The 26,280-nt window shown below is 40.9% G+C and overlaps 1 protein-coding gene across 3 annotated transcripts in view; it reads left to right on the top strand.

Annotated features, from left to right (window-relative positions):
- The first annotated feature begins 11,520 nt into the window (after nt 1–11,520).
- The window catches only part of DNA2 (DNA replication helicase/nuclease 2), a 56,888-nt gene continuing 42,128 nt past the window's right edge, over nt 11,521–26,280 (top strand). For 2 of the 3 annotated variants that reach the window (XM_049109007.1, XM_049109006.1), the window contains exons 1-5: nt 11,521–11,708; nt 14,312–14,494; nt 15,374–15,557; nt 17,895–18,040; nt 23,598–23,729. In XM_049109007.1, coding sequence (XP_048964964.1) covers nt 11,638–11,708; nt 14,312–14,494; nt 15,374–15,557; nt 17,895–18,040; nt 23,598–23,729 — 716 coding nt within the window. In that variant the 5' untranslated portion in view covers nt 11,521–11,637. The remainder of the gene's footprint in view (nt 11,709–14,311; nt 14,495–15,373; nt 15,558–17,894; nt 18,041–23,597; nt 23,730–26,280) is intronic. The other variant, XM_049109008.1, reaches the window with a different exon arrangement.

The raw sequence follows: 26,280 nt of genomic DNA, 5'->3' as shown, positions 1-26,280 counted from the left end.
TTTATATTTTGACATTCTCTTTTTTTTAACTATTCACATTATTTTTAAAAACTTCACATTATTGAAGTACAAATGCTAAACATAAGTAGTCACAACAGAAGAATATTTAAAATAATGACTATATTTATATCTGATTTATTTCAGATTCATAACCCAAAGTGTATCTTGCTAGGCTATCTTCCAATGAAGATCAACTATTTTTTTAGTATTTTATTTATTCATGAGAGACACAGAGAGAGAGACAGAGACATAGGCAGAGGGAGAAGCAGGCGCCAGACAGGGAGCCTGATGTGGGACTTGATCCAGGGACTCCAGGATCACGCCTTGGGCCAAAGGCAGGCGCTAAACCGCTGAGCCACCCAGGCGTCTCAAAGATTGACTTTTTCTGTTTTGATTTCCATTGTTACTGTTCCTGCCCTTTGTGGGAATAGTCCTTTGATCTCTAAAATGGGACAGTGGTCTGGTCTTAGGGATTGGTAAGTGAAGTACCACTCCGAGCTCTCAAGGGTATGGAGTTAGAAAGGTATATATGATAGTATCTTACCCTAATACCTCTCTGGATATTCAACATCCATTTATTCAGCACCCATTGTGTGTCAGGCATTATGTCAGCATTATGGAGAACTTACCTTGGGAGGGCTATTAGCTGTGTACTTAAAGTCTGATTTGTATGTCCAATAGTATCTAACAGCAGGTATTTCTCTAGTAGAGTATGTACTACACTTTATGGTAACTGTTTACCTATGTTGCCCCAATTGTTTCTCACAGGGGCAGAGCTCTGCCTTCATATTCCCTATCAGGAGCACAGGGTTTGGCACCATAATAGGGACTCAGTGATGTTTGCTAAAGAAAGATGGCGTGGTCTCTGTTTTTGGAGACATTATGTTCAGTAGAGAGAAATAAGGCACAAACATTCCCTGGGAAGAGCAATTTGAAAAATTCATTCATTTGGTTTTATAGAAATGAACTGAACACTTTACACAATTGCTCACAGCTGTTCTTTGAATAAGACACTGAGGCCCTAGACATCAATGACAACATATATTTGTCATGTGTATTTCCTGAGGACTTACTATGTTTCATGGTTTGTTTTATGCACTTTTGATGCTTAAGCTCTACAACAGCTATAGGATAGGTACTATTTAATATTCCTTTTTTTACGGATGGAATAATGGAAGTCCAACGAGATCAAAAAACTTGCTCAAATTCATACAGTAAGTGGTGGATCTAGGATTCAAATTCAGACAGTCTAAATCTACAGCCTACTCTACTAGCCGTAATGCTAGTAATGCATTGTACTTCAATGCAGTAGTATCCTATCCAGATGGAATTCTAATGTCAAATTTGAACATGTCTACAAACATAAACTAATAAAAAATTATAATTTATGGAAAGCGCTTATTAAATAAGTAGATTACATGATAAAGAATAATTGTCAGGTGTAAAGACCAGAAAGCTACTTTAGAATGGTCAGGGTAAAGTTTGATATGCTATACTTTAAACTGACACATGAAGGATAAAAAGGAAATAGCCATGCAGGGTTGTGGGGGAAGAATGGCCCAGGTGAAGAGAAGAGCTTCAGACAAGAAAAAGCTTGGCTTGACATGGGAATTGTCAAAAGTCTACTGTGAATGAAACACTGTGAGTGAAGGAGTAGCCACAAGCAGTATTGGAGAAGTAGACAAAGGCCAAGTCACAGAGGGCTCTACATGATACGGTAATCATTTTGTCTTTTATCCTAAATGCCATGGGAAATGCTTCAAGGTTTTCAGCAGGGAAATAAAATTGTCTGATAATGTTTTTACAGAGATTGCTCTACTGGGGCACCTGGGTGGTTCAGTGATTGAGCATCTGCCTTTGGCTCAGGTCGTGATCCTAAGGTCCTGGGATTGAGTTCTGCTTTAGGCTCCCCACAGGAAGCCTGCTTCTCTCACTGCCTGTGTTTCTGCCTCTCTCCCTCTCTCTCTCTCTCTCTCATTCTGTGTCATGAATAAATAAATAAAACTCGTTAAAAATTTTTTTTACAAAAGATTGCTTTGTCAACAAAGTTTGCAGTTAAAACAGAAATCAACAAAATTTAAGACAATAGAGAAAATAACAAACGCCAAAATTGGTTCTTTGAAAAAGATCAACTAATTGATAAGCTCCTAGCTAGACTGATAACTAAAAAAGAACATAAATTGCTAATATCAACTAAAGAGAGGACATCACTATGGATCCTACAAATATTTAAAAGATAATAAGGAATTTCTAAATAACTCTTTGCTAAAGAATTTAACAACTTAAGTGAAATGGACAGATGTCTTGAAAATTACAACCAAAACTACCATAAATAAAATCTGCATAGCCAATTAAGGAAATTGAATTTATCAAAAATTCTTCCACAAATAAACTCCAGTCTCAGGGCATCTGACTGGCTCAAGTTGGTGGAATGAATGAGACACTTCATCTTGTGGTTGTGGGTTCAAGCCCCACATTGAGTGTAGAGATTATGTTAACAAATAAAATCTTAAAAAAAAAAACAAAAAAACCTCCAGGCTCAGATGTGAATTCTAATGCACATCTAAGAAAAAAAATAATTGGGACGCCTGGGTGGCTCAGTGGTTGAGCATCTGCCTTTGCTTCGGGTCGTGATCCTGGGTCCTGGGATCGAGTCCCTTGTCCGGCTCCCCACAGGGAGCCTGCTTCTCCCCCTGCCTATGTCTCTGCCTCTCTGTGTGTCTCATGAATAATAGATAAGATCTTTAAAAAAAAAAGTTTGGGAGATTTGTTTCTGCTTTTATATAGTCTTAGATAGCCATAACAGTTAGCCATGAAAAACCAACAACTAGCCCCGTACTAGCTGGTGAAATACTGAATGCTTTCCCCCTAATACCAGGTAGAAGGTAATAAGGATGTCCAGTGTCACGACTTCTACTTAACCAGTGAACATAGGTAAGAAAAATAAATAAAAAGCATAAAGATCAGAAAGGAAGAAGCAAAATTCCCTCTATTTGCAGATTACATGTTTACATATATAGAGAGTTTTTTTTTTTTTAAGATTTTATTTATTTACTCATGAGAGACACAGGCAGAGGGAGAAGCAGGCTCCATGCAGGGAGCCCCACGTGGGACTCGATCTAGGGTCTCCAGGATCACGCCCTGGGTCGAAGGCAGGCGCTAAACCGCTGAGCCACCCGGGCTGTTCAAATATATAATTTAAATTTTTTAAAAACTTTTATTTGCCCCCCCCCCCACAAAATATTTCACTTTTTTCAGATTTTATTTATTTATTTGAGAAAGTGAGAGAACAAGTGGTGGAGAGAGGCAGAGGGAAAGAGAGAGAGAAGCAGACTCCCCACCAAGCAGGAATCCTGACTCAGGGCTCCATCCTAGACTCTGGGATCATGACCTGAACTGAAGGCAGATGCTTAACGTAGCCACCCAGTCCCCCCTAAAAGATTTATTTTTAAGTAATCTCTACACCCAATGTAGGGCTTGAACTCACAACCACAAGATCAAGAGTCACATACTCCACCAACTAAGCTACTCAGGTGCCCCTAAATACTTTAATGCACTTTTTTTTTTAATTTTTTTTAATTTTTATTTTTTTTTATTTATTTATGATAGTCACAGAGAGAGAGAGAGAGGCAGAGACACAGGCAGAGGGAGAAGCAGGCTCCATGCACCGGGAGCCTGACGTGGGACTCGATCCCGGGTCTCCAGGATCGCGCCCTGGGCCAAAGGCAGGCGCTAAACTGCTGCGCCACCCAGGGATCCCACTTTAATGCACTTTTATGAGATTTTACTTTTAAGTAATCTCTACACCCAGGATGGGACTTGAACTCACCATCCTGAGATCGAGTTGCATGGTCTACTAATTGAGCCAACCAAGCAACTCTGGAAAACAATTTAAGAGCAATTTCATTTAGAGGTACTTGGCTGGCTCATTTTGTAAAGCATGCAACTCTTTTTTTTTTTTTTAAGTGGTAGGATACTAATTTTTTTTAAAGATTTTATTTATTTATTCACAAGAGACACAGAGAGAGAAACAGGCTCCATGCTGGGAGCCGGACGTGGGACTTGATCCTGGGACTCCAGGATCACGCCCTGGGCCAAAGGCAGGCTCTAAACCACTGAGCCACCCAGGGATCCCAAGCATGCAACTCTTGATCTCAGGGTGGTGAGTTCAAGTCCTGTGTTGGGAATAGGATTTACAAAAAAAAAAAAAAAAAAAATTCAGGAGTGCCTGGCTGGCTCAGTTAGTGTACCATGAAAGTCTTGATCTCTGGGTTGTGAGTTTGAGCCTCACATTGGGTATAGAGATTACTTTTTTTAAAGACTTTATTTATTTATTTATTTGACAGAGAGAGCATAAACATGAGGACCAGAAGGAGAATGGAGAAGGAGAAGCAGACTCTCTACTGAGCAGGGAGCTTGATGTGGGGCTTGATCTCAGGACCCTGGGGTCATGACCTGAGTGGAAGGCAGACACTTAAGTGACTGAGTCACCTGGTGCACTGGGTCTAGAAATTACTTAAAAAAATAAAATCTTTAGGGGTGCCTGGGTGGCACAGTCAATGAAACGTATGACTCTTGGTTTTGTCTCAGGTTGTGATCTCAGGATTGTGAGATCAAGTCTGCATTGGGTTCCACACTCAGCTCAGAGTCTCCTTGAAGATTCTCTGTCTTTCTCCCTGCCCCTCTCACTCGTGCTCTCTTTCTCTCTAAAATAAATAAAGGGGATCCCTGGATGGCTCACCGGTTTGGCGCCTGCCTTTGGCCCAGGGTGCGATCCTGGAGTCTCAGGATCGAGTTCCGCATCGGGCTCCCAGCATAGAACCTGCTTCTCTTTCCTCCTGTGTCTCTGCCTCTCTCTCTCTCTCTCTATCATGAATAAATCTTAAAAAAATAAATAAATGTTTAAAAAATAAAATAAATCTTTTAAAAAAATCTTTGGGGGTGCCTGCCTGGCTCAATAAGTAGAGCATGTGACTCTTGGTCTTGGGGTTGTAAATTGAAGCCCCATTTTGGGTGTAGAGATTACACAAAACATAAAATCTTAAAAATAATAGAATAAAACCTTTGAGAAAAAACACAAAAAATCTATAATAGCATCAAAAATGTAAAATATTTCAACTTAGTCAAAGGTGTGCAAGAGCTCTACACTGACAATTACAAAATATTGCTGAGAGACATTAAAGATCTGTATAAATGGAAAGATAACACATGTTTATGAATTAGAAGACTCTAGAGTGTAAAGAAATTTTTCCAAGTTGATTTATAGATCAAATGCAATCTCAACCATAATTCCCTTAGGCTCTTTTGTAGAAACTACAATCTGATTCTAAAATTTATACAGAAATTCAAACACCTAGAATACCCAAAGCAATCTTAAAAAAGAACAGAGACATCACTACCTGACCATATGACTTACTATAAAGCTGTAGTGATTATGACATTGAGGATCTGGCATAAAGATCAACAAACATCAAAAGAACAGAGAGCCGAGAATCAGACCTATACTTATATAGTCATTGGATTTAAGGGTGCCAAAGCAATCCTATGGGGAAGAAAAGTCTTTTTAACTAGTGCTGTTGGAAAAACTGGATATGCACATAGTGGGTGGGGAAGATTCAATCTCTACCTCATACCACACAGACAAATTCATTTGAGATGGATTGTGGACCTAAATGAAAAACAGAACAATGAAAGGCGCCTGGGTGGCTCAGTTGGGTAAGCATCTGCCTTCAGTTCAGGTCATGATCCCGGCGTCCTAGGATAGAACTCCCTGTCTGGCTCCCTGCTCAGTGGGGAGTCTGCTTCTCTTTCTCCCTCTGCTGCTCCCCTCTGCTCCTGCTCTCTCTCTCAAAAATGAATAAAATCTTAAAAAAAAAAAAAAAAAAGAAAAGAAAAGAAAAGAAAAGAAAAGAACAATCAAGCTTCAAGAAGAAAACAGAATATCTTCATAACATGGGTTGGAAAAGACTCTTAGGTCACAAGAAGCAAAAAGCATGGAAGAAACATGGATAAATTAGACTTCAAAAAGACTTGAGCCTCTGCATATCTAAAGATCTTCTTACTAAGAAGATGAGTAAATGGGGTGCCTGGCTGGCTGAGTCAGAGAGCATGCAACTCTTGATCTCGGTATTGTAAGCTCAAGCTCCATGTTGGGTGTAGAGAGTACTTAAAAATAAAATCTTAAAAAAAAAAAAAAAATCTTAAGAAAAAAAAAAGATGACAAGCAAACCACAGAAGGGAGAAAATACTTGCAAACTTATCTGACAAAAGTCTTGTATCCAGAATTATACAAGGAATCTCTGTAACTCAATAATAAAAGAACAATGCAATTTTATTTTATTTTATTTTTTTAGAAGATTTTAAGTAATTTCTACACCCAACATAGCACCTGAACTTAAAACCTGAGATCAAGAATCCCGTGCCCTACTGAGTGAGCCAGGCAGGCACCCCAAGAACAATGCAATTTAAAAAAATAGGCAAAGGATTTGAACAGACATACTGCATTGAAAGGTGTAGAAATGGGGGGATCCCTGGGTGGCGCAGCGGTTTGGCGCCTGCCTTTGGCCCAGGGCGCGATCCTGGAGACCCGGGATTGAATCCCACGTCGGGCTCCCGGTGCATGGAGCCTGCTTCTCCCTCTGCCTGTGTCTCTGCCTCTCTCTCTCTCTCTCTGTGTGTGACTATCATAAATAAATAAAAATTATTAAAAAAAAAAGATCCCCCAGGAGGATCAAAAAACCTTATAAAAAAAAAAAAAAAAAGAAAGGTGTAGAAATGATCAAGCATGTCAGATACAAAATAGTGTGTACTATATGATTCCATTTATATGGAGTTCTAGAATAGACAAATCTAATCTCTGGTGAAAAACAAAGGTAAAAAAACAGACTAGTTATTGCTTCTCTATTAGGGCATGAGAGAATTTTTCTGGGGTGATGACAACACACTCTTTATCTTAGTAGGGGTTTGTCTGGGCAGCCTGGGTGGCTCAGCGGTTTGGCGCCGCCTTCGGCCCAGGGCCTGACCCTGGAGACCCAGGATCTAGTCCCACGATGGGCTCCCTGCATGGAGCCTGCTTCTCCCTCTGCCTGTGTCTCTGCCTCTCTCTATCTATGTCTCTCATGCATAAATAAATAAAATCTTAATAAATAAATAAACATGTTTGTCAAAATTTAATAAATGGTACACATAAGAGCTGTGTATTTTTAAATGTAAATTTAAAAATTTTAGGGGCACCTGGGTGGCTAGAGGTTGAGCATCTGCCTTTGGCTCAGGTTGTGATCCAGGGGTCCTGGGATCGAGTTCAGCATCAGGCTTCTCACAGAGAACCTGCTTCTCTTTCTGCCTATGTCTCTGCCTTTCTCTGTGTGTCTCTCATGAATAAAGAAAATCTTAAAAAAAAATTTTTTTACACGTAAAATTTACATTAAATTTTAAAAGTACCGTAAAGAAATGTTGAACTTTAGCTAATGATATAATGATATTCATGCTAAAGTGTTTAGGAATGAAATGAGCTGATGCCTGCTATTTGTTAACACATTTTATTTTATTTATTTATTATTTATTTAACACATTTTATTTTATTTTTAATTTTTATTTATTTATGATAGTCACAGAGAGAGAAAGAGAGAGAGGCAGAGACATAGGCAGAGGGAGAAGCAGGCTCCATGCACCGGGAGCCCGATGTGGGATTCGATCCTGGGTCTCCAGGATCACGCCCTGGGCCAAAGGCAGGCACCAAACCGCTGCGTCACCCAGGGATCCCTATTTAACACATTTTAAAAAAACACCTTGAATTCATGGATATATAGAGGTATGTAGATACACATGTGATAAATCAAAGATAGCAAAATGTTAATTATAAAATCTAGGTAATAGCTATATGGGAGTTCATTTTATACTTTCTTTTTAAAAAAATATTTTATTTATTTATTCATGAGAGACAGAGAGAAGCAGAGACATAGGCAGAGGGAGAAGCAGTCTTCCTGCAGGAAGCCTGATGTGGGACTCGATTCCAGGACTCTAGTATCACTACCTGAGCAGAAAACAGGCACTCAACCATTATGCCACCCAGGTGCCCCTCATTTTATACTTTCTTATATAATTCTGTACATTTGAGAGTTTTCATGATAAAATATTGGGGAAAGGGACTGAATTGCAGGGAGACAAAAGTGAAAGCGCATTTAAGAGTGCTGTGGCTTTTTATGTTAGAGATGATGATTAGATAGTGACTGTGGAAATGGAAAAGCATGAAGATCTCTTCATGCTTACTTTTAAAAAAATTTTATTTATTTTTTTGACATAGAGCACAAGCAGGGGGAGTGGCAGGCAGAGGGATAGGGAGATGCAGGCTCCCTGCTAAGCAGAGAGCCCAATATGGGGCTTGATCCTAGGACCCTGGGATCATGACCCAAGTAGAAGGCAGATGCTTAACTGCCTAAGTTACTCCAGTGCCCCATGAAGAGATTTAAGATAACTTTAAAGGCTGAATCTATAGGTCTGCCTATGGATTGGATGTGAGTAATAATAGAAAGGAATCAGGATAACTTCTGGGTTTCTGGCCTTACCTTCTCGGTGAATAGTGCTGAGAAGAATAGCAGGTCTGTGGATAAAATTTAAAATTCCATTTTGGCCATGTTATAATGAAAGACTCCCCTCGCCCCAAATATTTCTAAGTGTAGATATTAAGTATGTAGTTGGATTTTTGAATTCAGAGGAAAAGCCTTGCCTATATACATGAATTTGAGAATTGGCAAGAGAGAGATAGTATCTCAAACCATGAGAAGAGATGAAATAACTTAGGGAGTTGGTAGATGGAGAAATTTTTCTGGAACTGACCTCTGAGGACTTTCAACATTTAGAGATTGGGCAGAAAATGAAGAGACAGTAAAGGAGACTGAGGAGGGCCTGTGAGGTTGGAGGAAAACCAACTGAGTGCAGTGTCACAGGTAGACTATCCCTATCAGAGGCAAGTCTTTTCCATTTTCTTCCCCAAGAGATTTCTCATAATTTTGATTGAATCAACATGAAAGTAAAACACAACTTTTTAAAAGTCTTGTTGTTTTTTTAAAGATTTATTTTTTTAAAGATTTTTTATTTATTTATCCATGAGAGACACAGAGAGAGAGAGAGAGAGAGAGAGAGGCAGAGACACAGGCAGATGGAAAAGCTGGCTTCACGCAGGGAGCCTGATGTGGGACTCAATCTCAGGACTCCAGGATCACGCCCCGGGTGGAAGGCAGGAGCGCAAGCACTGAGCCACCCAGGCATTCCAAAGATTTTTTTTATTTATTTATTTATTTATTTATTTATTTATTTATTTATTTATTTAGATTTATTTATTTTAGAGAGAGAGTGTGAGCACCTACACCTGAGCTGGAGGAGGGAGGGCAGAGGGAGGGAAGCAGACTCCCCACTGAGTGTGGAGACTGACCTAGGTTGGATCCCAGGACCCTGAGATTATGATCTAACCCCAAATCAAGAGCTGATTATTCAACCGACTGAGCCACCCACATGCCCCAAAAGACTACTTAAAAAAAAAAAAAATTTCTTTATTTGAGAGAGAGAACAAGCAGAGGGAGGGGTAGAGAGAGAGGGAGGAGCAGACACCCTGCTGAGCAGGGATCCTTATGTGGGATTCCATCCCAGCCCAGGACCCTGGGATCATGACCTGAGCTGAAGGCAGACAGTTAACCGAATGAGCCACCCAGACACCCCAAACAAAGCTTTATTTTTTATTTTTTTAAGATTTTATTTATTCATGAAAGACACAGAGGAGAGAGAGGCAGAGACACAGGCAGAGGAAGAAGCAGGCTCCATGCAGGAAGCCTGATGTGGGACTCGATCCCAGGACTCCAGAATCACACCCTGGGCCAAAGGCAGGCACTAAACCACTGAGCCACCCAGAGATTCCCCCCAAACAAAGCTTTTAATAAAGATTATTTTAAAATTGGATGATGGGGCACCTGTCTGGCTCAGTCCAAGCAGCATGTGATTTTTTTTTTTTAAGATTTTATTTATTTATTCATGAGAGACAGAGAGAAGGCAGAGACACAGGCAGAGGGAGAAGCAGGCTCCCTGCGGGGAGCCCCAGGTAGGACTCGACCATGAAACTCTGGGATCACGCCCCCAGCGCAAGGCAGGTGCTCAACTACTGAGCCACCCAGGCGTCCCATCTTTTTTTTTTTTTTTTAATTTATTTAAAGATTTTATTTATTTATTCATGAGAGACACAGAGAGAGGCAGAGACATAGGCAGAGGGAGAAGCAGGCTTCCTGCTAGGAACCCAACACAGGACCCCAAGACCATGCCTGAGCCAAAGGCAGACGCTCAATGGCTGATTCACCCAGGTGTCCCTTATTTTTTTTTTTAAAGATTTTATCTATTTATTTGAGAGAGAGAAGAGGGAGAGAGAGATCACAGAGGAAGAGGGAGAAGCGGATTTCCTACTGAGCCAAGAGTCCCAGGTGGGGCTCTATCCCAGGACTCTGGGATCATGACCTGAGCAAAGGTAGACGCTTAACCCCTTAACCCTCTGAGCCATCCAGGCACCTGCAAGGTAACATCTTTTGAAGGTGGGAGATAGGGATGCCTGGGTGGCTCTGTGGTTGAGCAGCTGCCGCTCAGGGCCTGATCCTGAGGTTCTGGGATTGAGTTCTGCGTGGGGCTCCCTGCAGGGACCCTGCTTCTCCCTATGCCTATGTCTCTGCCTCTCTCTCTTTCATGAATAAATACATTTTAAAAAGAAAAAAAAAGGTGAGAGATACTGGGCCATATTACAAGCCTGGGAGCAACCCAATAGTGAGGGCCACATTGACTGTACAAGAGAATGTCCAAACAGCTGAAGAGGCAATGCCCTTGAGAATAAGTACAAGTAGGATTGCTCATTCATTGATCAGTGGACTGCTTTTGGCCACTGCAGAAAAAAGTGTAAATAGGTTATGAGACAAGTACAAATATTAGTACTTTTATATATTTAGTTGTGGCATGATGAGGAAGTCCCTGACAGCTTCTATTTTCTCAATGGGTTTTTCCACTAAAACAAACAAACAAACAAACAAACAAAAAAAAAAAAAAAAAAAAGAGGAGGGGCTCCAGGATGACTCAGTCCTCCAGTGTGGACTTTTGGTTTTGGAGCTTCACCAGGGGCTCTCTGCTCAGCCTCCTAGCTACTTCTCTCACTCTCACTCTGCCCTTCCCCCCTGCTTATGTTCTCTCTCTGTAAAATAAAATAAAATAAATAAAAATAAAAATAAAATAAAATCTTAAATACAAAAGAGGAGAGATTGTTTCCCTCTCTCCAAAAATGGAAAAATCTGCAAGCTACAAAGGGACGCCTGGGTTTGGGCAATTGATTCTGTCCTCAGATTGTGTGAGCAAGAGCTGGCACGTCTAGAGAAAGTGCGGGAGCATGTAGTCTGGGCCAGATTCTGAAGAGTCCGCTTTCCTAACCCTAAGGCAAGGGAGCCAAGGCTGCTAACCCCACCCCTCCCGGAGGGGCCCCCTTCGCGCAGGTCACTGGGGACTACAGCGGAAGGGCGCATGCGCACAGCGCCTTACAGACGCGCGCTTCTTTTTTTCGTTGGAGCCGCTGGTTTCCCGGGTTTTACCTGACCACGGTTTGCATTTTCCGCGCCCGACATGGCGCTACTGGAAGAGCTGGGGCTGCTGAAGAAGAGTCTCGGGGGAGAGACTGAGCCGCCGGCGGAGCAGTGAGCGGAGGGATCCTGGGAGGATCCTGGGATCCTGGCGGGAGATTTGAAAGGAGGGAGCGGGAGAGGCTGCACCGCGCCTCCGGGAGCGGGGCCGGGGCGGGGGGGGGGGGGGGGGGAGACCCGGGGGGAGACCCCTGGGCGCGCGACGGGTTTCCGCAGCTGGAGTTCTCTGTGCCGCCACCCTCGGGGCCGGAGCCCGAAGACTGCTCACCCAGTAGTTGATGGTTTGCTCTTAGTGTCACTTGGCGGAATTCGGGGAGGGCCAGCACTTTAAATGCCTTCGTAAAGGGAGCTTGCCGCTGCTAGGTACTTTTCTCAGTGTTTAGTTGGAGAAACTTCTCCCAGGAGAACGCTCTACTCTCGACTTGGATTAAATGGTCAGGGCAGCGTGACCCACAATTACGATGTGGAATTATTTTCAATTAATAATAATGATGCTAATTATTGTTGACGGGTCTGTGCATTTTGAGTTTTGATCAGCATTATCTTTTGCAAGATCCTTAAGGCATCCCGGCTGCCCTTGGGGAATTCATGGCCTGAGGCTTCCTGAAGTAGGTGAATGAGGCGACCCCCAAGTAACAGAGCCTCGGGTTGGGTGTAGAGAGGTAATGATTTTAGACTCTGTTGTACAGTCACTGACAAAGACTGTAGTCAAACTGGAAAGACTATTGTATTGAGAAACTTAATATTTTCTAGAGCCATTAGGGGCATAGGGGCATAGGGGCACCAGGGTGGCTCTGGTTGAGAGTCTGCCTTCAGCTCAGGTCGTGATCGTAGGGTTCTGGAATCAAGTCTTGCGTTGGGCTCCCGAGGGTTCTCTCTTTGCCTATGTCTCTGCCTCTCTGTGTCTCCCATGAATAAATAAAATCTCTTTTTAAAATTTATTTTATTTTTTATTCTTTTAAAAAGAGTTTGTTTATTCATGAGAGACACACAGAGAGAGAGAGAGAGAGAGAGAGAGAGAGAGAGGCAGAGGTAGAAGCAGGCTCCATGCAGGGAGCCTGATGCAGGACTTGATCCTGGAATTCCAGGATCATGCCCTGGGCGGAAGGCAGGTGCTAAAACCACTGAGTCACCCAGGCGTCCCAATAAATAAAATCTTTATTTTTATTTATTTATGATAGTCACAGAGAGAGAGAGAGAGAGAGGCAGAGACACAGGCAGAGGGAGAAGCAGGCTCCCTGCACCGGGAGCCCGACGTGGGATTCGATCCCGGGTCTCCAGGATCGCGCCCTGGGCCAAAGGCAGGCGCCAAACTGCTGCGCCACCCAGGGATCCCCCAAATAAAATCTTTTTTAAAAAAAAGTATCCTGCATAGTTTTCAGGCAGCTAGGATCAATGTGTAAAAGTATTGTGAAGTTGACTTGCCCATTATAAGTAAGAAATTTCTGAGTTACTCAATGAAGGAATGAGCTAATATGATAGCTATTAAGCTTGCTTTTCTCTAGGTGGTAGGGGCTAGTTGATTTTCACTGAGACTTTATTTTATTTTTTAAAGATTTTTATCTATTTATTTATTCACAAGAGACAGAGAGGGGCAGAGACCCAGGCAGAGGGAGAAGCAGGCTCCACGCAGGGAGCCCCATGTGGGACTCGATTCCGGGTCTCCAGGATCAGGCCGTGGGCCAGAGGCAGACACTCAACCACTGAGCCACCTGGGCTGCCCTTCACTGAGATTTTATTTTTTTTTCAAAAATTTTTTTAATGTATTTATGATAGTCACAGAGAGAGAGAGAGAGAGAGAGGCAGAGACACAGGCAGAGGGAGAAGCAGGCTCCATGCACCGGGAGCCCGACGTGGGATTCGATCCCGGGTCTCCAGGATCGCGCCCTGGGCCAAAGGCAGGCGCCAAACCGCTGCACCACCCAGGGATCCCCACTGAGATTTTAAAGAAGGGTTTTCTTGGGATGCCTGGTTGGCTCAGAGGTTGAGCACCTGCCTTCCGCCCAGGGTGTGATCCTGGAGTTCCTGCATGAAGCCTGCTTCTCTCTCTGCCTATGTCTCTGCCTCTCTCCCTGTGTCTCTCATGAATAAATAAATAAATAAAATCTTAAAAAAAAAAAAAAAGGATTTTCTTCATTAAATAGTAGTTTGGAGTAGATGATTTCTAAGTAGGCTTAAAGTTTAATAAAATACTGTGGTTCACAGTAGGACTTCAGCAAACCACCCACACTATGCTTTTCCCTAACAAATAGCCCTTTCATTTACTAAAAAAAATAGTGTCCAAGACATTTCCTTTTGCATGTATTTTGGGGAGGTTTGCACCAGTGGTAGAAATTTGCTATTTTATGTTTTGCAATTTATCCTTAATCCTCATGATCATGGATGTCCCACAGAGCTCCTCACTAGAACTTATACAGTATTTGGAAAAATCCATATCATAAACATGTTTTAAATGGCATTTCTTCTGGGAAGTTTTTAATCATAGGAATTCTGCTATGCCTTTACTCTCTTAATTTTTACCTATTTAGCTGATGGTCATTGTGATAAGCTTTCTAGAAAAAACACACCTAGAAAATTGAGAAGGTTTGTTTGTTGTTAAAGGAAATTGGATGGGTTCTTATTTCATGCTACAGTAGTTTTGTTTGTATATGCTTTAGATTTCAGAAGCAGACGGAAGCTTCCTTTTCTAAAACAGTTCTGAGCCGAGGAGTGGATAATCGGTACCTGGTATTAGCAGTCAGTATTGTACAGAATGAAGAAGGAAAGCATGAAAAGCACCTAATCATCACTGCTTCCCAGTCACTAGAATATAAAGAACTGTGTATCCTTAGGAATGACTGGTAATTTTCGTGTGACTGGGCACTGATCTGGCTTAAGATTACCATTTTAAAACTCCTCATATGGACTTGTGTGGATGTTGCTATAATTTAATTGTTAATAAAGGGAGAAGATATGAACTTGAACTAATACCATGTAAAAATTGTGCTTGTTACCCCAGCATTTCAAGGCCCTTATTCCAAAACTTGATTTTAATTGTCATTTGAAAATTAACTACAAAGGGCCTTATTAAATGACTACTTCCGAAATTTCCTAATACATTTTGTTTTAAGATTGTAGCTTAAAACTCATAATTGTTTTCATTAATAGCAAAATTAATTACAACATGAGAACATTCTTAAATCCTAGATTTCTCTACTCAGCAAAGTATGGTATGTGAGAGGTGAAAGGGAAATGCAGAGAAAGTGGAGGTCTAATTTTGTCTATTAGACTCTTTGTCTAGATAAAAATTATAAATATGATTTTATTCTTAACACATTGGGTTTGGCATTATGCCTCAAGACTTACAGAAGCTGTAGACATGCTATAAGTCTTAACAATGAGAGAATTATTATTGAAACAACCTAATCCATAATTGGAGCTATGTATTAACACTATTAAAGATTTGATAGCTTTTACAGTAGGTGATGCTAATACCAAGCAGTTTTCCTTTTTGATATTTAAGGAAAACCCCTGAGTATTCTCAGGTGTATTTCAAAGGTAGAAAGGAGTAGAGTGACCAGGAGTCATTCAAAAGACTACACCTTGGTATTAAATTTTTTTGAAGACCCAGAAATTTACAAATACTATTCCTTTGATAAAATATTCATTTACTTTTTGACACTTCCTTAATATGTTTAAACATAGGATTCTAAACTATGTATACTTTGCTTTATTTGTAGGTGCTCTGTACCAGTGGAGCCAGGGGACATCATTCATTTGGAGGGAGACTGCCTATCTGATACTTGGATAATAGATGAAGATTTTGGATATTTGATTCTATATCCAGACATGCTGATTTCTGGCACAAGCATAGCCAGTAGTATTAGGTGTATGAGAAGAGCTGTCCTGAGTGAAACTTTTAGGGTGAATAATTTTAACAGCTAATATTTCTACAGGGTTTTAGAGTTAGAGAGCACTTTTACACTTTTTTTTTTTTTTAAAAGTAAATGCTGTGTATCTATTTTACTGTTTCCAAACATTACATTATTTTGCAAGTACATGAAAGCTGAGGATCTTTTAAAAGTATAAACATATCTTTACCATACACAATACAATTAACAGTAATTCCCTTAAATTAATATACTGCCTAGTTTATCTATAATATCTTTTTTATTTTTATTTTTTTGTGATTTTTAGAGAGAGAGAAAATCTCAAGCAGGCTCCATGCTCAGCTCATAGCCACTGACAGCTCCATCTCATGAGCCAGAGAGAGTGATCTGAGCTGAAATCCACAATCAGACACTTAACCAACTGTGCCACCAGGTGCCCCTTTAATGTCTTTTATTGAAATTATCTTTTTAGAGGTTCCTGGGTGGCTCAGTCGATTAAGTGTCTGCCTTAGGCTCAGGTCATGATCCTGGGGTCCTGGGATCGAGCCCTGTATTGGGCTCTCCACTCTGGGGAGTCTGCTTCTCTCTCTTTCCCTCTGCCCTTCTCCCCTATTCTTGCTCTCTCTCACTCACTTGTGTGCACATGTTCTCTCTCTTTCAAATAATAAAGTCCCCCAAAAATATCTTTGGGACGCTTGGGTGGCTCAGCGGTTGAACGTCCGTCTTCAGCTCAGGGCATGATCCTGGGGTCCGGGATCGAATCCCACAGTGGGCTCCCTGCGAGGAGCCGGTTTCTCCCTCTGCCTATATCTCTGCATCTTTCTGTGTGGCTCTCATGAATAAATAAATCTTTAAAATAAAAATCTTGGGATCCCTGGGTGGCGCAGCGGTTTAGTGCCTGCCTTTGGCCCAGGGTGTGATCCTGGAGACCCAGGATCGAATCCCACATCGGGCTCCTGGTGCATGGAGCCTGCTTCTCCCTCTGCCTATGTCTCTGCCTCTCTCTCTCTCTCTGTGACTATCATAAATAAATAAAAATTTAAGAAAAAAAAAAAAATAAAATAAAATAAAAATCTTTACTTAGTTTGTTAGAATCAGTCAGAATCCAACAAGGTCTTTTCTTTTTATCTTTCTTTTTTTAAAAATATTTTATATATTTTATTTTTTAAAGATTTTATTTATCTGAGAGCATGGGAGGGAGAGGGAGAGAAAATTTGAAGAGAGTCCACACTGAGCACTAAGCTCATCTTGGGGCTTGATCCCATGACCGCGAGATCATGACCTGAGCAGATACCAAGAGTCAGATGCTTAGCCAACTGAGCCACCCAAGGACCCCTTAAGATTTTAACTAGTCACTAACCCCAATGTGGGGCTTGAACCCACAACTCTGAGATCAAGATTTGTGTGCTCTGACTGAGCCAGTCAGGTGCCTGCCCCCAGACAAGGTCTTTGTATTATGTTTGGTTGGTATGTCCACTAAATTTCTTTTAGTCTATATAAGTTCTGCCTTGTACTCACCCTCTTTGTTTCAGTGCCATTTGTTGATGAACCTCGGTTTCATTTGTTAAACGGTTTCTTCCTTTCAGGATATTTTTTAAGATTATATAATTTAAATGTATGTAGAAAACCAAAAATACAGCTGAGCAAAAAAAATAAAGGAAGGAGAAATACCTAAATAGACATTTTCCAGTAGTCTTAGTTGTCAATTATATTTATTTATTTGTTTGTTTATTTATGATTCTATTTATTAATGAGAGGCAGAGACACACAGGGAGATGGAGAAGCAGGCTCCATGCAGGGAGCCCGATGTGGGACTGGATCCTGGGTCTCCAGGATCACGCCCTAGGCCAAAGGCAGGCGCTAAACCACTGAGCCACCCGGGCTGCCCTATTTTTATTTTTATTTTTGATTTATTTATTTATTCATGAGAGACACTGAGAGAGAGAGGCAGAGACACAGACAGAGGGAGAAGCAGGCTCCCCTGCAGGGAGCCTGAGGTGGGACTCAATACTGGGTCTCCAGGATCACACCCTGGGCTGAAGGCAGTGCTAAACCGCTGAGCCACCCGGGCTGCCAGCTGTGGTGGTTTTGTTTGTTTATTTATTTATTAATTAAAGATTTTATTTATTTACTCATGAGAGACAGAGAGAGAGAGAGGCAGAGACATAGGCAGAGGGAGAAGCAGGCTTCATGCAGGGAGCCCGGTGTGGGACTTCATCCTGGGACTCTGGGATCATGCCCTGAGCCGAAGACTGACATTCAACCACTGAGCCACCCAGTCGTCCCTGTGGTGGTTTAATAGGATAAGTAATAAGTATGGGATCATGTCTATTAATATGTTTGAAATAAAATGTGTGATTTCTTTGAATAGAGCTCTGATCTAGCCACACGCCAAATGCTGATTGGTACGGTCCTTCATGAAGTATTTCAAAAAGCAATAAGTAATAGCTTTGCCCCAGAAAAACTACAAGAATTTGCTTTTCAAACTGTTCAAGAAATACGGCATCTCAAGGAAATGTAAGTAATTACAAGATGTACTGGAGGTACTATTTAATTATAGGACTTCTTTCCTGGAATCTATAAGGTATTGGTTTTTGGACTATTAAATATAAATCAGAGTAATACTGGAATGCAGATCTGGATTTGTAGTACCCCCTGCAGTTCTGTGAAGAGCTTCTAAAATTGCAGAATAGAAACCTTTGAGCTAAAAATAGCTGGATATTCTGTACACGTGCACAGTAGACTCTCCAGCTGCTCTCCGCGAGTGTGAAATATGTTTTGCCTTACTTCTAGAAATGTGACACACTGTAAATTCTATGAGTTTGGGAGTTAGATTGACCTTGTTTAAAATTCTACCTTTACCAGTTTTGGGGTTGAATAGGTTACCTGAAGATTTTGAAAAAGGTGATAATATCAATTTTGTAGACTTTTTGTGACAGTAGAGAGAATATACATAAACCCACAAATGGCTGATCGTTGGCATTTTATGAGTGACTACATGCAGAGGGGTTGGCATATTCTGCTGTTTCTGTTATGACTCCTATTGGAGACCATCTTTTTTCACAGAAATATTCTTATTAGGGGTGCTTGTGTGGCTCAGTCTGTTAAACATCTGCTTTTGGCTCAGGTCTTGATGTAGGGTCCTGGGATTGAGCCCTGCATTGGGTTCCCCGCTCAGTGGGGAGCCTGCTTCTCCCTCTGTTTCTCCCTTTCCCCCTCTCCTTGCTCATGCTTGTACTCTCACTCTCAAATACATTAAGAGAATCTTTTTTTTTTAAGATTTTATTAATTTATTTATGAGAGAGGTAGATGTAGGGAGATGCCTAAGTGACTGAGCCACCTGGGATCCCAAATAAAATCTTTTAAAAATAAAACAAAAGGCAGCCCAGTGGCGCAGCGGTTTGGCGCCTCCTGCAGCCTGGGGTGTGATCCTGGAGTCCCGGGATCGAGTCCCACATTGGGCTCCCTGCGTGGAGCCTGCTTCTCCCTCTGCCTGTGTCTCTGCCTCTCTCTCTCTCTCTCTGTGTCTATGGATAAATAAAATCTTAAAAAAAATAAAACAAAAGAAGAGTTAGATGCTTAACCGCTTAAGCCCCTCAGGTGTCCCAAGTTTTTATCTTTTTTGCTCTACCCTCTTGTTAATACCTTTAAAAGTCTAGGCTTAAAGATCCTACCTTAAGTATCTTTATAATCTCAAGAAAGGCTGTTTTTTTTTTTTTTTTAATTTTTTTTTATTTATTTATGATAGTTACAGAGAGAGAGGCAGAGACACAGGCAGAGGGAGAAGCAGGCTCCATGCACCGGGAGCCCGACGTGGGATTCGATCCCGGGTCTCCAGGATCGCGCCCTGGGCCAAAGGCAGGCGCCAAACCGCTGCGCCACCCAGGGATCCCTCAAGAAAGGCTGTTACATGTTGTTTTGCTGTGACTTGGCTAAAATTAAAAAGGGAGAATTTAATGCAGAAGACATTAAATAACTAGTTATAGACTATCTGCTCTGTGAAAACTAGAACACTGAGAAGAATTTACCTAAGGAGATCATGACAATGAAGAACAGCTCCAAGATCACTGGAGGAAGTTATTTAGAAAGATTACCCAATTGTGTAGTATTTTTTAAAATAATAAATTATTATTCCTAAAAAGGTTATAAATTTGTCTATACCATATTGTATATGGTATATGGTATAGAATATATGTTAAGAAGTAAGTCCTTTCTTCCCACATCTTCATCACCTAGTTCCTCTCCCCAAAGGCAACCACTGTTATCAGTTTCTTTCTCTTTCTTTCTTTCTTTCTTTCTTTCTTTCTTTCTTTCTTTCTTTCTTCTTTCTTTCTTTCTTTCTTTCTTTCTTTCTTTCTTTCTTTCTTTCTTTCTTTCTTTCTTTCTTTCTTTTCTTTCTTTCTTCCTTTCTTTCTTCCTTTCTTTCTTTCTTTCTTTCTTTCTTTCTTTCTTTCTTTCTTCTTTTCTTTCTTTCTTCCTTTCTTCCTTTCTTTCCTTCTTTCCTTTCTTTCCTTTCTTTCCTTTCTTTCTTGATTCTATTTACTTATTCATGGGATCCCTGGGTGGCGCAGTGGTTTACCGCCTGCCTTTAGCCCAGGTGCGCGATCCTGGAGACCCGGGATCGAATCCCACGTTGGGCTCCCGGTGCATGGAGCCTGCTTCTTCCTCTGCCTGTGTCTCTGCCTCTCTCTCTCTCTCTGTGACTATCATAAAAAAAAAAAAAAAAAAAAATTTACTTATTCATGAGAGGCAGAGAGAGAGGCAGAGACAGGAGAAGTAGGCGCCATGCAAGGAGCCCAATATGGGATTCGATCCTGGGACTCCAGGATCATGCCCTGAGCCAAAGGCAGACAGTTAACTGCTGAGCCACTCAGGCGTCCCTGTTATCAGTTTCTTGTATGTTCTTTCTTAGAGATTTCAAACATTTATGTGTGACAATGTATGTGTATGTGTATATACACATATATTTTTTTGTTAGGTAAATTGTAGAATACTATGCACATTATTATGCACTTGAAGATTAAATCTTGGTGAACATTCTGTATCTGTACTTACTGAGCTGTCTCTCTTCTTCTTCTTCTTTTTTTTTTTTTTTTGGAGAGAGAGCTTGCAGTGGGGGTTAGGGGCAGAAAAAAAGGGAGAGAGAGAAACTTGAGCAGGCTCCACACCCAGCCCAGTGCTGAGCCTGATGCAGGGTCAGTCTCAGCTCCTAGGATCATGACCTGAGCTGATATCCAGAGTTGGACACTCAATGGACTGAGCCACCCAGGCACCCCTGAGCTGTCTTATTATTTTTTTTAATAAATTTAATTTTATTTATTTATGAGAGACACAGAGAGAGAGAGGCAGAGACACAGGCAGAGGGAGAAGCAGGCTCCATGCAAGGAGCCTGATGTGGGACTTGATCCCAGTATTCCAGGATCACACCCTGGGCCGAAGGCAGGCACTCAACTGCTGAGTCACCTGGGCATCCCATTATTTTTTAATAATGGCATAATGTTTCATTATATGGATGTACTATAATTTATTTAAGTATCCCCCCTCTTAAATAAATATTTCATATTATTTATTTAAGTATTTCAATCTTTGGTTTTGTTAGCAATCCTGTAAGAAATACTTTTAGGGGCATCTGGGTGGTGCAGTTGGTTGAGCGTCCAACTCTTGATTTTGGCCCAGGTCACGATCTCGGGGTTGTGGGATCGAGCCATGTGTTGGGCTCTATGCTCAGGGTGGAGTCTGCTTGAGATTCTTTCCCTGTCCCCCTGTGGTCCTACCTCTGCACATGATTTCTCCCTCTCTCTCCTCTGCTTCTCATATAAGTAAATAAGTCTTTAAAATAAAAGAAATACCTTTATACATTCTTTATTTCATAGCTCTAGGGTGTATATCTGGGTTAAATACTTAGAATTGTTGGGCTAGGGAATATATGCACTTAAAATATTAAAAAAAACTTTTTATTTGGAAATAATTTCAAATTTAGAGAAAAGTTGCAAGGTTAGTTTAGATAATATCTATATATTCTTTCTTTTTTAATTTCTTTATATATATTTTTAAAGATTTTATTTATTTATTCATGAGAGACACACAGAGAGAGAGAGAGAGAGAGAGAGAGAGAGGCAGAGACACAGGCAGAGGGAGAAGCAGGCTCTCTATGCAAGGAGCCTGACGTGGGACTGGATCCCGGGTCTCCAGGGTCAGACCCTGGCTGAAGGTGGCACTAAACCGCTGAGCCACCCGGGCTGCCCAATATCCATATATTCTTTACTTGGATTAACCTGTTAAATAAGTGTGTGTGTGTGTGTGTGTGTGTGTATAGATTCTTCTTCTAATATTAAATAGTATATATCATGACATATATGATGGGCTATATACCATGAAGACACCGGCCATAGGCTGGACATCCTGGTGTGCCTTGTGGGCTCAGGAGCCTCCACTGCAGTGGGTAGAGCTGGTCTTGCTCACCTTGCTTTCAGGCTTCTTTTCCCCACACAGCCTTGTGGCTGGGGCCCGGCATGTTGGGGCCTACGTGCATGGTGTGGCATCCTGCTGCTAGCCAAGGACTTTGGCTCATTACACATTGTCACTAATGCTGACCCAGGTGTGCTCAGGGCTTATGCCCCTGAAGTAAAAGTCATGATGTATAGTACTTATTTCCTAAGAATAGGAATTCTTACATAAAATTTCTTTATGTACCCACAGTACAGTTTCAACTTTAGGAAATTTAATATTGATACAATACTTTTGTCTGATCTCCACATTTTTGTCCAATAATGTCCTTTATAGCATTTTTTTTCCTTCCAGGACAGGATCCAGTTTGGGTACATCTAAAATTTTGAGAGTGAAAAAAATAAAATAAAATAAAATAAAATAAAATAAAATAAAATAAAATTTTGAGAGTGGCCTGACTGGTTCAGTTAGAAAAGCATGCAACTCTTGATCTTGGGGTTGTGAGTTTGAGCCCTATGTTGGGTGAAGAGATTACTTAAATCAATGCAACTTAAAAAAAAGAAAAAGAGGGATCCCTGTGTGGCGCAGCGGTTTAGCGCCTGCCTTTGGCCCAGGGCGCGATCCTGGAGACCCAGGATCAAATCCCACGTCAGGCTCCCGGTGTATGGAGCCTGCTTCTCCCTCTGCCTGTGTCTCTGCCTCTCTCTCTCTCACTGTGTGCCTATCATAAATAAAAAAAAAAAAAAAAAAAAAAAAAAAAAAAAAAAATTTAAAAAAAAGAAAAAGAAATAACATTTTGATAATTATTGTCAAATTACTCTGATAGGCATTGTCCCAATTTATATTTTTGCAATGTATGAATCCTTGTTTTCTCACATCCTTACCTACATCTTCTTTTATCAACTGGAAACAGCCAGATTTCAAGCAGCCTTTTGCAAGGATAGCTTTGCCTCTGGTAGTCTATGTGATCATTTGGGGCTTTCTGGTATTAGCAGTTGCTCCCTTGGGACGCCTGGGTGGCTTAGTGGTTTGGCACCTGCCTTCAGCCCAGGGTGTGATCCTGGAGTCCTGGGATCGAGTCCCACATCAGGCCTCCTGCATGGAGCATGCTTCTCCCTCTGCCTATGTCTCTGCCCCTCTCTCTTTCTGTGGCTCTCATGAATAAATGGATAAAATCTTAAAAAAAAAAAAAGCAGTTGCTCCCCTGAGGAATTTCATCTTCTCTTTCAGCTTGAGGTTGCTACTGTGCTCAGGAGAAACAACCTTGGCAGAACTAGAGTTGCTAATTTTGTCTTCTCTGCTGAACCAGTTCTTTAGGAGAACTGATAGGGCTGTGCTCTCTTCCATTTTAATACTGAATAATATTCCATTGTATGTGTACCCCATATTTATAAAAATGATTTTATTTATTTTTTTAGTAAACTCTGTCCCCAATATGGGGCTCAAACTTACGACACCAAGATCAAGAGTTGCATGCTCCACTGACTGAGCCAGCCAGGTGCCCCATGTATACATCATATTTTACGTCCATTGATTACTTAATGGGTAACTTGTTTGTTTGGATGTTTTGGTCCTTATTTACTTTTTTCATATTTGTGCTTTCTTGTTTCATCTCTTGTTTTGGCAGGTATCGCTTAAATTTGAATCAAGAGGAGGTAAAACAAGAAGTAGAAGAGTATCTTCCTTCATTTTCTAAATGGGCCGGAGATTTTATGCATCAATACACTTCAAGTGACTTCCCAAAGATGCAGCTCTCTCTGTAAGAAACTTATTTTGTTTATATGGTGTTCATATGTTCAGATCAGGATTTTATTCTGTACGTGCAGTTAAAGCTTTTTAAAGGTCGAGTTAGTAAAATTAGCTTTTTTTGGCTTATAGTCCTGAGTGTCTTTCTAGAACAAAAAAAGAATAGAAATTCTATTTTCATTATACTAAAATATTCTGATTTTTGTATATCAGTGTTTTTTAAGATTTCTTTTGGGGATGCCTGGGTGGCTCAGTGGTTGAGTGTCTGAGCCTGCCTTTGGCTCAGGGCGTGATCCTGGAGTTCTGGGATCGAGTCCCACGTTGGGCTCCCCATAGGGAGCCTCCTTCTCCCTCTGCCTGTGTCTTTGCCTCTCTCTCTCTCTGTCTCATGAATAAATAAATAAATAATCTTAAAAAAATAAAAAAGAACTGATAGTTTTTGAATTGGATATGGAGTGTGAGGGAAAGAATAGTCAGCAGTGATTCCAAGAGACAAAATGTGATAAGAAGGTATCAAGAGAGAATGGTAGTGGAGGATTTGGAGACCGAGAGGTAGACAGCTGTACTGAGAAGTTGTTCTATGAGGGGCATGTAGAATGGATTGGTAGCCAGAGGCTTATGTGGGGCTAAGAGAGGCTTGTTGTTGTTTTAAAGATGGGAGATAAGGCAGCCTGGGTGGCTCAGTGGTTTAGCGCCACCTTGGGCCCAGGGCATGATCCTGGAGACCCGAGATCGAGTCCCATGTCGGGCTCCCTGCATGGAGCCTGCTTCTCTCTCTGCCTGTGTCTCTGCCTCTTTCTCTCTCTCTGTGTGTCTCTCATAAATAAATAAAATCTTAAAAAAAAAATGAGGATGGGAGATATAGTGAGTTCATATGCCAATGGGGAGAATTCCATAGAGAGAGGACAATTCATCCTGAGGGATGAGAGGTCAGCTATGTCTTGAGCGCTGGAGGACGAATGAGGGCATGTAAGTGGAAGGGTTGACATATGGGACAATTATTTCTTGGCGTTAAAGTCTCAGAAATGGGGGGAATCCCTGGGTGGCTCAGCAGTTTAGTGCCTGCCTTTGGCCCAAGGTGTGATCCTGGAGTCCCGGGATTGAGTCCTGCGTTGGGCTCCCTGCATGGAGCCTGCTTCTCCCTCTACCTGTGTCTCTGCCTCTCTCTCTCTCTCTCTCATAAATAAATAAATAAATAAATAAATAAATAAAGTCTCAGAAATAGTCTGTTTCATCAGAAATATTTGGAAATTAAAAAAAAAGTGGAAATTTTTCAACCTTTTACATACTGCTGGAATTCTCTGAGAATTTTGTAATCATTTTAGAAGGTTGCTATCATTAAGTGACCTGTATCGAGATTTCAATTATTTTTATTTAATTATTATTATTTATAATTCAATGACTTTCATTGTATTTGTAGAGTTGTGTAACCATCACTACAATCAGTTTGTCAGGATTTCGATACACATTTTAATAATAGTAGTAGTAAAAAAATGAGGCTTATCTTGCTGTTCGAATTGGGTTTATTTTTCATATTCTTTTTTTCTGTGATGGTCTTAAATTTACCAGTAGCTCTCTCCCTTAAGGAAGAAAAAAAGCTGTAATAAATGGGTTAAATTTAGAAAATCTGCTTTCTTTGGAGCAGATTGCCTCTGTCTAGAGGAGTGGGTGGGTCTCGGTGCCTTAGTCTTCACTGTGATAAACAGATATGTGTTTATTAAGTAGTCATTTTTTTCCTGATTTCTTTCATTGTTTTGTAGTATTTCTGTCATTCTAGTCTCTACTGATTATCTGTAATAATTACAGACTTAATTTTTGTTTTCTGTTGTTCCTAATTATTTCTTTATACTTTGTTACTGTCCCTCAGTATGCACCTTTCTATTTCTTATTATTTACTTTGGAGTTATTTAAATTTGCTTGAGAATTAAAGTTGTAGTGGATATCCTTTTTCCTTTTTTCAGATACTAGCTTTTCTTTTACTGTTTAATTGTTTTAGCATGTTTTCTGCGTGTTTTTTCTTTTGGTTAAATTTTATTTATTTATTTATTTATTTATTTATTTATTTATTTATTTATTTATTTATTATTTATATTTTATTTTATTTATCACAGAGAGAGAGAGGGAGAAAGAGGCAGAGACACAGGCAGAGGGAGAAGCAGGCTCCATGCACCGGGAGCCCGATGTGGGATTCGATTCCGGGTCTCCAGGATCACGCCCTGGGCCAAAGGCAGGCGCCAAACCACTGCGCCACCCAGGGATCCCATATTTATTTATGTTTTAAAAGATTTTATTTATTTATTTATGAGAGACACACAGAGAGGCAGAATACAGGCAGAGGGAGAAGCAGGCTTCATGCAGGGAGCCGTTCGCGGGATTCGATCCCCAGACTCTGGGATCACTCCCCGAGCCAAAGGCAGGCACTCAACCGCTGAGCCACCCAGGTGTCCCCTCAAAGGGATTTTTGAGATCAACTCCTAGATTTCAAATAAGGAGATTGAGGTCCAGTGAGTGGTGTGACTTACCAGGTTTTATATCAAAAATCAGTGGTGGAGCTAAGTCTACAG

Source organism: Canis lupus, chromosome 4 (assembly GCF_003254725.2).
Source record: "Canis lupus dingo isolate Sandy chromosome 4, ASM325472v2, whole genome shotgun sequence".
Lineage (NCBI taxonomy): Eukaryota > Metazoa > Chordata > Mammalia > Carnivora > Canidae > Canis > Canis lupus.
Note: the sequence above shows the minus strand (reverse complement) of the source record. Positions and strands in the feature narration are given on the sequence as shown.